Source organism: Chelonia mydas, chromosome 8 (assembly GCF_015237465.2).
Source record: "Chelonia mydas isolate rCheMyd1 chromosome 8, rCheMyd1.pri.v2, whole genome shotgun sequence".
Classification (NCBI taxonomy): Eukaryota; Metazoa; Chordata; order Testudines; family Cheloniidae; genus Chelonia; species Chelonia mydas.
The window spans coordinates 81,712,393-81,724,440 of NC_057854.1; the positions used below are offsets into that span (position 1 = coordinate 81,712,393).

Below are 12,048 nucleotides of genomic sequence, written 5' to 3' on the forward strand. Positions count from 1 at the left end.
AGAGTAATGCACATTGGAAAAAATAACCCCAGCTATACATACAATATGATGGGGGCTAATTTAGCTACAAGTAATCAGGAGAATGATCTTGGAGTCATTGTGGATAGTTCTCTGAAGACGTCCACGCAGTGTGCAGCGGCAGTCAAAAAAGCAAACAGGATGTTAGGAATCATTAAAAAAGGGATAGAGAATAAGATAAAATATCTTACTGCCCTTACGTAAATCCATGGTACGCCCACATCTTGAATACTGCATACAGATGTGGTCTCCTCATATCAAAAAAGATATACTGGCATTAGAGAAGGTTCAGAAAAGGGCATCTAAAATGATTAGGGGTTTGGAACGGGTCCATATGAGGAGAGATTAATGAGGCTAGGACTTTTCAGCTTGGAAAAGAGGAGACTAAGGGGGGATGTGATAGAGGGATATAAAATCATGAGTGGTGTGGAGAAAGCGAATAAGGAAAAGTTATTGTTCCCATAATATAAGAACTAGGGGCCACCAAATGAAATTAATGGGCAGCATTAATTAACAATAAATTTGTTTATTAAAACAAAAGGAAGTTCTTCTTCACACAGTGCACAGTCAACCTGTGGAACTCCTTGCCTGAGGAGGTTGTGAAGGCTAGGACTATAACAGGGTTTAAAACAGAACTGGATAAATTCATGGAGGCTAAATGCATTAATGGCTATTAGCCAGGATGTTTAAGGAATGGTGTCCCTAGCCTCTGTTTGTCAGAGGGTGGAGATGGATGGCAGGAGAGAGATCACTGATCATTACCTGTTAGGTTCACTCCCTCTGGGGCACCTGGCATTGGCCACTGTCGACAGACAAGATACTGGGCTGGATGGACCTTTGGTCTCATCCAGTATGGTCCTTCTTATGATGTTAAACTGGTGGGTAAGTAATTGTTAAGAATAACAAAATTGACTGCTTCTCTGGGAGTTTGCCTCCCCCTCTTAGTCTGGCTTCTTTGAGAAGTCTTTCATATGCTTCTACAATGGCCTCTTCAAGGTGCATGTGTATGTATAGTTAATATGATCTAATAAAGCATTACTGGTAAAAAGTTTCAGTATGCTAATTAGAATTTAGTGTTTCAGTACAGCTTTGGAAGGTGGAAGGACTCATCCTGAGTGAAGGGACGTGGCGAAGCCCCAGAATTCCATTATTCCTGTGGGAATTCTGTGCCAAAAAATTAAATTCTGCACACAATACTTTAAAATTCTGCAAACAAAATTTCCCCCAGGAGTAGAGAGAGAAGCCCATGCGACAACCCAGTTCCTGCTTCTTTGTCATAGTCTTCTCTTCTCCTCCCCTCGCTCCCCCCCAGCGCAGCCAGGGGGCCCAGACATTCACATCTCTTCCCCCCAGAGCCCTGCTGTGGGGCCCTCCCTGGCCCAGACACTCTCACCACCTCCGCCCAGACACTCACACCCCATACCCCCACCCTCCCCCGAGGCCAGCTGCAGGTGCACATCTCCTCTTCTTTTCTCTCTCCCCCCCCCCCCAAGACACAGACCCTACCCTCCTAGAGCCCAGGGAAACCCTGGAAACCCTCCAGTTCCCTCTCCCTCCCCCCAGCCTTGTCTTCTATTTGCGAGCAAGTTGGGTTTTGCCAGGTCCAGCGGCTCCTACTGGTGGCCAACATCTCTACAGCCTATTTCTATGTGGGGACAGATGGAAATTCTGCACACCCACCATTAATTTCTGCAAAATTGTGCAGTGGCACAGAATTCTCCCAGGAGTAATTCCATGGAGTAAGCTTGAGCTGTCTCTATTTGCCAGAAAAGTAGTCTAACCCAGATCCTTTCTGGACCTCTTCCACAAAGTAAGTCAGCAGATAATAAATTCGATACTGGTTTTGGTGTGAGTTTTTGCACTCCATAAAAATAAATGTTTCCTTTTCCAGTTGGGCTTCTGGAGATGTGAAGGGAAGAAGTTGGAAAGTGCTTTGGGATATAACTATATACAAGATAGAGCTGGCTATTGTATTTATACAATTCAGAAATTGGAAGCCTTTGCATGGTACCAATACACAATACTGTACATTTCAGCACCATACTTTAACTTTCTTTTTTCTTTGACCCGTATCTAATACAAAATCTCTAGCTATAATTGAAAGTAGATATGTGAAAGCAAATTTCTTGTTGAAGTCACCAGAAGTATCTGTTGACCACAATATTGGAGGAGGGTAAATGCAAATGGCATGTGACAGACTACATAACTTCAGCTCTTAAATTTCCATTTGGGTCATAACTTAAGTTTTCTTGATCAGGAACAGAACGTAAAGCATCTCTTCTGTCTACACAATTGGATCAAGAGAAAGTAGAATTTTAAATTTTCTTACAGGATTAAGTGGTATCGACTGTGCTGGCTTTACCGTACTAATATGGCAATGACAAAAATCACTAACCCTTAGGAAAACTTTTAATATCCAAGTGTATGTAAACTGAACACTGGCTGATTTTGCTCCAGTGCTGTGCCAGGGAGAAATTTTGGCTATCGGGAGGTGTGAATCCCTCCTTCTGGGAGCTATTAATAAGAGAGAGGCTGTGTCAGGAGATCAAGCTACGGGGATGGAAAGGGTTCGCTAGGGAGCTGTAAGGAGTCTTATAAAGTGAGCCATGTTTAGGAATAGAAGACTGGGCTTCTGGAGATGTGAAGGGAAGAGTTGGAGAGTGCTTTAGGATATAACTTATTGCATGCAATAGAACAGGCTACCTCATATTTACAAAAATATAGGAACTGGAAACCTTTGCATGGGGCGTACACCCAATGCATTTGCAGAAGAGGTTTGGAATAAACAAAAGAAAAACAGAAGGGATGTCTTTCACTCTGGTACTTCCTGTAAATCCTTTGTTTCTTATTTTACTGTGTTTCTAGCTGATTTGTTTCCTCAGAAGATCCAGGTTTGTTTAAAATCTTTGACTCAGTGAGTAGGGATCAGTTTGAGTTGCAGAAACTAAAGTGTTTTCTTTTTATTTTTGCAGTTTTCTATTCTCCCTTCATGTCTCCCAAAATAAAAAATAAAAAAATCTAGGAACCTTACACACTTTGTTAGCCAAGATTATAAAAATTAGGATATATCTTAATATATCAGTATGTATATATACTAATATTCCATAAAGACTTGTCTTTGGAAGATCAAGACAGGTCAGTTAATCTTGTCCTTGGCTATCTCAACCAGCCATCTTGAGCACCTCAAACTCTACCTGAATGTGTGCTAGTATTTTGTCAGTAGGCATGTGTTTCTATTATAATGGCAGCTGGCAAAAGCACCTTTGGAGTGTTGTGGCTCTTGAATGTCAGTTGGGATGTCCCATTGTCATGCAAAAAGGTGGTGGTAATAATAGGAGGAGTTAGGGGTTTCTGAATTCAGAGGACTTGGAAGGAGGAAGATGTCAGGGGCATCCTTGACCTTCCTTTCAAACAGAAATATTATTGGTTTGATTTTTCAGTAATAACTGTTGCCTGTTGGATGGAAAAAGTGAACTTGTGCTATTGGCATATTCCATGTACCTTATTGCCTTCTGCTTACAGCTTTGAGCACTGTTGAATGAGGCAGTAGTTCTTAATAATAATTCTCCAATTATTGTGTGTGTTGAGAATAAATTAGAGAGCTTGAAATTTGGAGGTCAGAGGGAAGGAGGAGGAGGAGCTTGGGGATTGTCTTCTTTTGTGGAATATATTAATAAAAATATGTGCTCTTTGATGGAAGTGCTTAGCTTTAATAGTGTTAAACAAATCTTGAGATTTATTTCAATTTGCTTGGGTAGAAAATCAATTAACTTTAAATTTAATGAATTAATAGCTGGTGTGTTAGTAAATGCAGCCTGTGCAACAAGATCACTTTTTGTAATCTGACTACTTAATTCCTCTCCCTTGCTGATCTGCATTTTAACTGAAAATACTGTCAGTTGTTTAATTCAAGTAAATCCAAGTGGGCATGCTTGGAAAAGAAAGTGGTGTTCTCCTCCCCCTCCCATCCCCCCCCAACACACACACACACACACACACACACACACACACACACACACACACACAAGTGTGCTCTGGAACACGTTTCAGCAGAAATCCTTTTTATTTTTTGCTTTTAAAAGTATTAACATACAAGGTGTAAATGACAAAATGTGAGTATTCATGTGCAAACTTCCTGACTCCTGCACACTGCTTTCTATAAAGGATGTCCTCAAATTCAGTCACATAGAAGTAGTAAAATCTGTGTTGTTGATATTTAAGCATATTTGAAATGGTAGTGTCCCAGAGTTAAGTGGCTCTATAATATCAACAGGAAGAATAGCATTGTGTAAATTGCTTGATATTTACATGTATGCTATTTTTAACTTTTTTATTTGGACCTGAAATCCACTGAGAGGCAGAATACCTCTGTCTTTGTATATATGTATAATTTTGGTGTACACGGGAGTCTTTACATTAAAATGTGGGGGGTTTTTCAGGTCAACAAGGGCAGCCACAAGATTATTCAAAGGCTTGGGAGGAATATTACAAGAAGCAAGGTAATGTTTGCTAGAAATGAGATTATTTTTAGCTTCTTTGTCTTTGTTACAGCAAAAAAGTTATGTAGTCCTAATTTATTTTAGGTCAAGCAGTTCCAGCTCCAGCTGGGGCCCCCCCAGGTCAGCCTGATTATAGTGCAGCATGGGCTGAATACTACAGACAGCAAGCAGCATATTATGCCCAGACAAGTCCACAGGGAATGCCACAGCATCCTCCAGCACCACAGGTATAAAATTCTATGAATTATTTTGTGTTTTTATAAATATTTTTTTTGCATGTCTCCTGTTTTGTTACCTTTGGAGTGTGCATCCTTTTTTTGTAGCAAAATAACTCAGAATAATTAGTAAATGACTTTTATCTGGTAACTTGAGTTCTCTATCTCTTCAGAACGCTCAGTGCTTTTGATTAAAAATTTTTCTCCCCCAGGGTTTAGAAAACCATGCAAGAAGCCACCACCATTTACATTAACCAATTTTTCTTTCTTAAAGGCTTCACTCCTGAGTTAGCTCAATTTAAAGGATTTTCTTTAACTTTTTGTGTATCTCTTATGTATCTCTTCTGCACAGGGCCAATAATAAGAAGTGGACAATACAGTATTTGCTTCATTGTGTGGGGGAAAAAACCTTTGTTAAATGTATGGATGCAGACGCCTTGATGAAGATCTTAATTTTGTTTGGTTTAAAAATAGTGTTTTTGAAAATGTACAAAATATCTATCACTACTGATAGGAGGTAATATTTCTGTGTAGAAATGAAAATTGGTTTGTTTTTAGTATATTAGTGTAGATGTACACATTCCAGCAAATGTATTTGCAATTATTATGTGGTCAATGCTTTGTGATATAAATGTACTTTTTCAATGTATACTTTCACTTTTAAAATGCCTGTTTTGTGCTTTACAATAAATAATATGAAACCTCCTGTGTCGGTAAGTTGGATATGTGGGTATTTAAAGAATTCTAGGACTTACTAGTAATGCTGAATTAAGGTATATGTACCCAAATGAGATTTTTTTTTCCCCCATGAAATCTTAGAATGAGTTAAAAAACTTGTCATTGGCATGTTTTTCCCCTTTTCAGAATAGTTGTAGATGGAGGATCTCTTTCATTTATTGTATTTTGCTGTCTAGCACCAGTAATCTTGATACCTTTATTTTCTTTCTATTTGATTAAAAACTGCATGTGTTTAAAAAGGTGATCTTTTGGCATACTTCCATTGCATTAACAGTGAAATTTCCCTTTTTATACATGACCACTGTTTCAGACCTGTACAGCTGCTATAAGTTAACCTTTCTGTTTTTAATTTGATACTTGACTGTTTCAGCATAACTATTTTAAACATTTTTCAGATTAGTTATAAAAGGTTTTTGCTTTTATAATTAAATGTTCTAAGCATTCAGTTTGCAGTAGTTCATTTCAAAAATCAGTGTAGAAAGGTGAACGTGGTTACCAGAATTGCATCTGACATTGAAACTTTATATTTTGTTTGGGGTGGGGGGAGTGGTTGACAGAGAACTTCATTCAGTACAGATAAGTTCTGTTGTGTAAATGCTCAAGACCAGTTGTTGAATCAAATTATTTGATATACTTTTTCGTTACATTACTGCTCGTACTGAAAATCTGATATTCTGTTGAAATTCATTGTTTGCTGTTTGCATATTTATTGGCTCTTTGCATATATTAGACTACATGCAATACAGTCTGTCTTGCCATTGTCTGTTGAAGTGCAGGTTTGATCCAGCCAGTATAGAACTAGCTCTATAGGGGTGAGGAGGACTGTGCTGTGTATCATCCTTGATTGTTCCTTCAAGGAGCATTGCACTGTAAGTACATCAGAATGACAAATTGATGAACTGCAACAGTATCGTTTGTCAATGTTCCACATAATGCAAATGCCATACTTGTGTGAATATTATGTTGGAATACAGTGCTAATATCTTAGGAAATCATAACTGCTTCTTAATTCAGAAACATAGGTGTGCATATATATATGTGAGCTTTATGGGTAAGTATTCTTGAAATGTTCAGCAATAGCTAAAGAAAATCTTGTGTTATCTAAGTAATACAACATTTTTCACTAGTGCTCCTGAGACAAAGGTTGTATTATTTAGCTTATGAAAATGTGCATATCTTGTTAATATGAAAGTGATTGGAACTGCTTGATAGACAGAAGTTGTTTTGTCTTAAGTTAGTTTGCAGACATGTAGTGATGCAGGTATATGTTAAACTATTTTATAAGCCTGTATTAATTAGCCTTATCTTTTTGGAGCACCATTTGTTGCTTTGAGAATACTTTTTTAAGGTGGCTGCATAGAGAAGTAAAACTTAAGGCTTGAAATTTGAAGTAGTTTTATTATTCAGATAATTAGCAATGTATTTTATTGTGTTTGTAGAACCTGGAGGGAACTACCTTACCCCTTTTTAGATTAGGAATTTTAGTAGTAGTTTGAAACAAACAGCTAGGAAGATATTGCAATCTTTAGTGTAGGATATGAAGTTTAATAGTTAAGATATTTTGCATGATACTTTTGTAGATGACCTTATAGTAGAATGGTGCATTTATTACTAATTAAACTGAACAAAATTAAATTCACTGGATTCTTTATCATTCACAAAATGGAGGCTGTTGATTTTGATTCATTTTAAGGTATAAAATCTTTATTAATTGCAAACAGTGCAATTATTTATACTTCACAGTGCCTTCCCAGACCTTCCACCTTAGGTTCTGCTGCAAAAAGCAACAGGTAAGCACAACCTAAGGAAGTATATAAATACATATTTCAGTACATTAATGTTGTCCCTGTGAGATTTTTGTGGTTGTGTATTCAAAAGCAATCTGCTGATTTCCCCAAATGCATTCTGTTACTCATGGTTCCATTTCAGTGGAAAGTCTCTCAGTTGTTTAAACAACCGTTCACATTTCTGGGTAAATGTATCTTTATTTTTTAGAAAAGATGAGTGGATTGCTGCAATAATTAAACTTAATCTGAATAAGTCATTTTTTGTTACTTTTTCCTCAAATAGCTGAATTGTAACAATTTAACAAAGGAAAACAAAACTTTTTTCCCCCCAAGATGCAGGAAATACTTGGTTAGAAACTTCAACAGCCTTCACAAATGTTTTTATAATTGGCAGGTCATTATTCCCACCCCACCCCTAAAAGCTAAATAGAATACTGTGTGTTTCTCTTGTCACTGGAACTGATAACTTGACTTTTTTTAAAGAAGTTATACAACATAATATTAGTGAAATTTTTAGATAAACTAGTTTGCTTATCCATCTGATATAGTAGGAAAATTGACACAAGTTTTGCAGAATAGTATGTCTTACTAGAAAGCATGTGCACAAGTGAAATGTTAACTGTATGGCAAATAATCTTTTCGTTATCTATATAGCAATCAGTATTTTCTGTTCTTTGATACTTTAACTGAATTGCTGTATACTTTTGCCAGTTTAAAATGTTTGTTTTATTCGATGGTCTGGTACAGTTTTTTAGTTAAAGCAGCATCTCATCAGTTTTTGTTTATTCAATATATAAAATGTGCTGATCCTTTTTCAAAAGTCCTGCTTATATCTATATCAAAGAAAAATATTCAAAAATACTGCCTTCATTTTCACACACAGTGCTGAAGATGCTGCAAGCACCAAATCATAGCTCATAAAATCAGGTCCTGAGATAGTTACTACCAATAAAGAGGAATCCTTTGAGTGTATGCCATTGGTGAGCCGATGAGCACGGACCATAGAAGGGGTCCATGTAGAAGGTAAAATTGGCAAAACATGTATCCCATACATAATGGTGTAGGGTATAATTTTTCTGTCTGATCACTTCTCATTCTTTAAAGTGCTATTTGCTTGACCATAAATGTTCAATAATCTGTTTAGTTTTAAAAACTATGTGGCTAATAATATTAAACTATATATTTTAATTTATATTCTTCTGAGCAGTCAAGCTTAGATATATTTACCTTCTGAAATTAATAGTTGCACTTAATTCCCTCAAGCCACTTCATTTTTGTTTACTTGTAGTTTGATATGTAACTCACATTTATTTTTCACATGAGAACTAGGTATGTACCCTAGTGGGTTTTAAATCCTAAGAATTTATTGTCTGGGGTGGGATTTCAGTTTCACTTCCTTAAACATGCTGCTTTTTATTTCACCGTTACGTGAATATTTTAATAATTAAAACCTTAAATTGAGTAAATTTAGGAAGTGGGAGGAAATAGAAAAGACAGGCCAGTTATTTGGATTAATGAGGGAATGTGAAAGTCATAATGGCTTCAGTTTAGTGTTTGTGGCATATTGATTTTCAGCTCACTTATTGCTGGACTTATAGGCATATTTTATGCTAAGTGTAGTGTTATTATTTAAATCAGTCTCCAAACAGTATTTCTTTTTAGAGGACAGAAGATCATTTAAATTACTAGAATCTTATTTCTGAGCGAAGATTGTTTTGTGTTTGGTAGAAAAGTAATTGAACTTTCCAAAATGGGACGTTAAATAAATATATCTTGATTTGATAGAACCTCGCAAATGAAATAGGAAGTTGAGAGTACCGCAGTTTTAAAAGGGAAGTAGGGGAAGTGTAACGTTTAATATAGTAAAAGCATTTACAGATCACTTTCTTCAGCCTTTATACTGTAGGACATGGCATGAAATACAATGTCAGCTGGAAGAATAACCTTCATTTAGAAGTATTATAGTGTGTTTTGGTGTCCAGGCAGGTTGTATTATTATTCACTGCACAGCCTATCTTACATGAAATATTTCATCTTCTTCCATAAAAGTTTTATTGGATGCTAGAAACTATTTTCCCCCCTCGTGAAATAGCTTTTCTATGTTTCCTTTGCATGTTGTAAATTGGCAAAATTTGGGTCTTCCAGTAAGCATACAGTTGACAGGGTTCCCTCATCCCTAGTAATACCCTATAAAACTCTCATGTATATGCACATATTTCTCTTATGCATGTGAGATGCATTTTCGTCCTGAGAAAAGTGTTCTCTACAGAAACTACCCGTGTGTAAAAAGAAGATTGGCTTTATAAGGCTACTGTGATGGGAAGTGTCTTAGGGAGATGCAGCTTGGACTTGAGGTAAATTGAATGCTTTACAAAATGTGGTTTTGAGCTTGCATTATTGACATTGTATGTAATATGGGTACACATTAACTGTATAACATTTTTGTATGGTTTTATGGTTTTCTCAATAAATGTAAAATGATGGATAGTACAAAATAATGTTTGTCTTCTTTCCCCCTCTTTCCTTCTGGCTTCATATTGACTTTCACATGTCTGCGTCAGATGGAGAATACATACATTTGTGATTATTTTCACAGTACGATATAAATTAATGCAAGAAACACTGAAATGTAAGGCTGGAAACTAGTCCTTGTCACCTCCTGTACTAGGATCAGACCAAGTATACCTAGACCATTGCTGACAGGTGTTGGTTTAACCCAGGGGTGGGCAAACTTTCTGACCTGAAGGCCACATCTGAGTGGGGAAATTGAATGCAGGGCCGGAGCAGGGAGTTGGGGTGTGGGAGCAGGTGAGGTTTGGGGGGCAGGGGGTTGGGGAGCGGCTGAGGTGCAGGAGGGGTGTGGCAAGGGGTTGGGGGGCGGGCTCTGGCCCAGCGTCGCTTACCTGGAGCAGCTCCAGGGTGGCAGTGGTGCTCCCATGCCACTCCCGGAAGCAGCCAACAGCATGTCCCTGCGGCCCCTGGGGGATGGGGCAGAGGGCTCCGCATGCTGCCCTCGCCTGCGGTACCTCCCTCGAAGCTTCCATTGGCCACGGTTCCCTGTTCCTGAGCCCTCTGCCCCCCGCCCACCCCAGGGGCCACAGGGACGTGGTGCCAGCCACTTCCAGCAGCGGTGTGGGGCCCGCGGCGCCAGAGGAGTGGCAATCCCCCAGGCCTGATCCAGCCCATGGGCCATTGTTTGCCCACCCCTGGTTTAACCTGTTCTTAAACTTCCAGTAATGGGGATTCCACGGCCTCCCTTGATGATTTACTCCGGAACTTACCATTAGAAATTTTTCCTGATACCTTCCTTGCAGCAGATTAAGCTTGTCCATACATAAGTGACAGGGAGAACAGCTGATCACTGTCTTTTCTCAAAACTAAACATACCCATTTTTTTAAATCTTTCCTTATCAGTCATCTGATTTTAAACCTTGGTATCACTTTTGTTGCTGTCCTTTGGAATAAGCATGACGCCCAAAACTGGGGCCACTGTTCCATGTGCAGTCTCACCAGCGCTGAGTAGAGTGGGAAAAGCTGTCTTTCATACAACACTCCAGTTAAAACACCTCAGATATTTGCCTTTTTTGAAACTGCATCACACTGTTGACTTGTATTGCTAAAAAGGATATGGAGGCTATAATGGATCAGAAATTGAATACAACTGCCTAGTCCAGTTATTTGCCATTTTGTATTTATAGATTTGGATTTTTATTTCCACATATATTACTTTGCACTTGGCTTTTTATACGTATACTCTCCGCTCCATTATCCAAGTCACTAATGAAAATATTGAATAGTGATCAGACCCAAGACCTACCCCTGCTGGATCCCAGTGGATATGTCCATCTAATTTGACAGCAAACCATTGATTGTACTCAGAGTTAGTTGTCTTTCAACCAGTTGTGTATCCATCTTATAGTAATTTCATCTAGACCACATTTGCCTAGTTTGGTTATGAGGAGGTCATGTGGGACTGTCAAAAAGCCTTACTGAAATTAAAATTTACATTTACTACTTCTCCCTTTATCCATTGGGCCAGAAACCCTGTCAAAGAAGGAAGCAGGTTGGTTTGGCATGATGTGTTCTTGACATTCATGTTGGGTATTACTTATCACCTATTATCCTATAGGTGCCTACAAACTAATAGTTTAATAATTTTGTGAAGAAACACTACCTACGTGAAATGAAGCAAGATGTATTTGACAATTTATCTTCTAATTGTAATATTCAGAAGACTGTCATGCAACTGATCAGCAAAATAATTCTGTCAGGATATATCTAATTGTAATTGTTCATTGAGAACCAGAAAAAAAAGTTTAAAAAATATGCTGATACAAACAAATAGAACCAACAACCAGAATATAGAACTTATAATAAAACCTCAAACAGTCATTGTTTTATTTTCTTTAAGAACATCTTTCAAAAGGATTGCATGAGAATTCATTTGGGTACAGCCTCTAGCTTATTGTATTATATTGAGGAATAAAAGTGCTGAACCTCAGAAGAAGTTGAAGCATGTGTACTTTGTATTAAAAAAAAGTCCTATCAAAGTTGGACAGGCTGATCTGAACAAAAATCTGTTTTGAGACACTGGCACGTACATCCATTTGTTTTTGTGGATTTCCCATAAAAGAATTAATGCTTAGTCGTCTTTTCACTACAAAACCAAACATACACTAAGATGCAGTAACAAAAATTGCAACCAGGTGAGGATGAAAATGGGGTTTATACAGCAGCTACTTTCTCCAATATATCCCCAAATGTACTTTCAACAAATTTAGTTTAATATGC

At 37.7% G+C, this 12,048-nt stretch overlaps 1 protein-coding gene across 32 annotated transcripts in view; it reads left to right on the top strand.

The window, feature by feature from the left end:
- FUBP1 (far upstream element binding protein 1) overlaps window positions 1–12,048 on the top strand; it is a 65,641-nt gene that overhangs the window by 31,658 nt on the left and 21,935 nt on the right. For 4 of the 32 annotated variants that reach the window (XM_027824990.3, XM_037906790.2, XM_027824984.3 and 1 more), the window contains 4 exons: window positions 4,458–4,517; window positions 4,602–4,744; window positions 7,214–7,260; window positions 8,141–9,747. In XM_027824990.3, the coding sequence (XP_027680791.2) occupies window positions 4,458–4,517; window positions 4,602–4,744; window positions 7,214–7,260; window positions 8,141–8,171 (281 nt within the window). In that variant the 3' untranslated portion in view covers window positions 8,172–9,747. Of the gene's footprint in view, window positions 1–4,457; window positions 4,518–4,601; window positions 4,745–5,084; window positions 9,748–12,048 lie in introns of those variants that run through there. The other 28 variants (XM_043521203.1, XM_043521196.1, XM_043521199.1 and 25 more) reach the window with 17 other exon arrangements.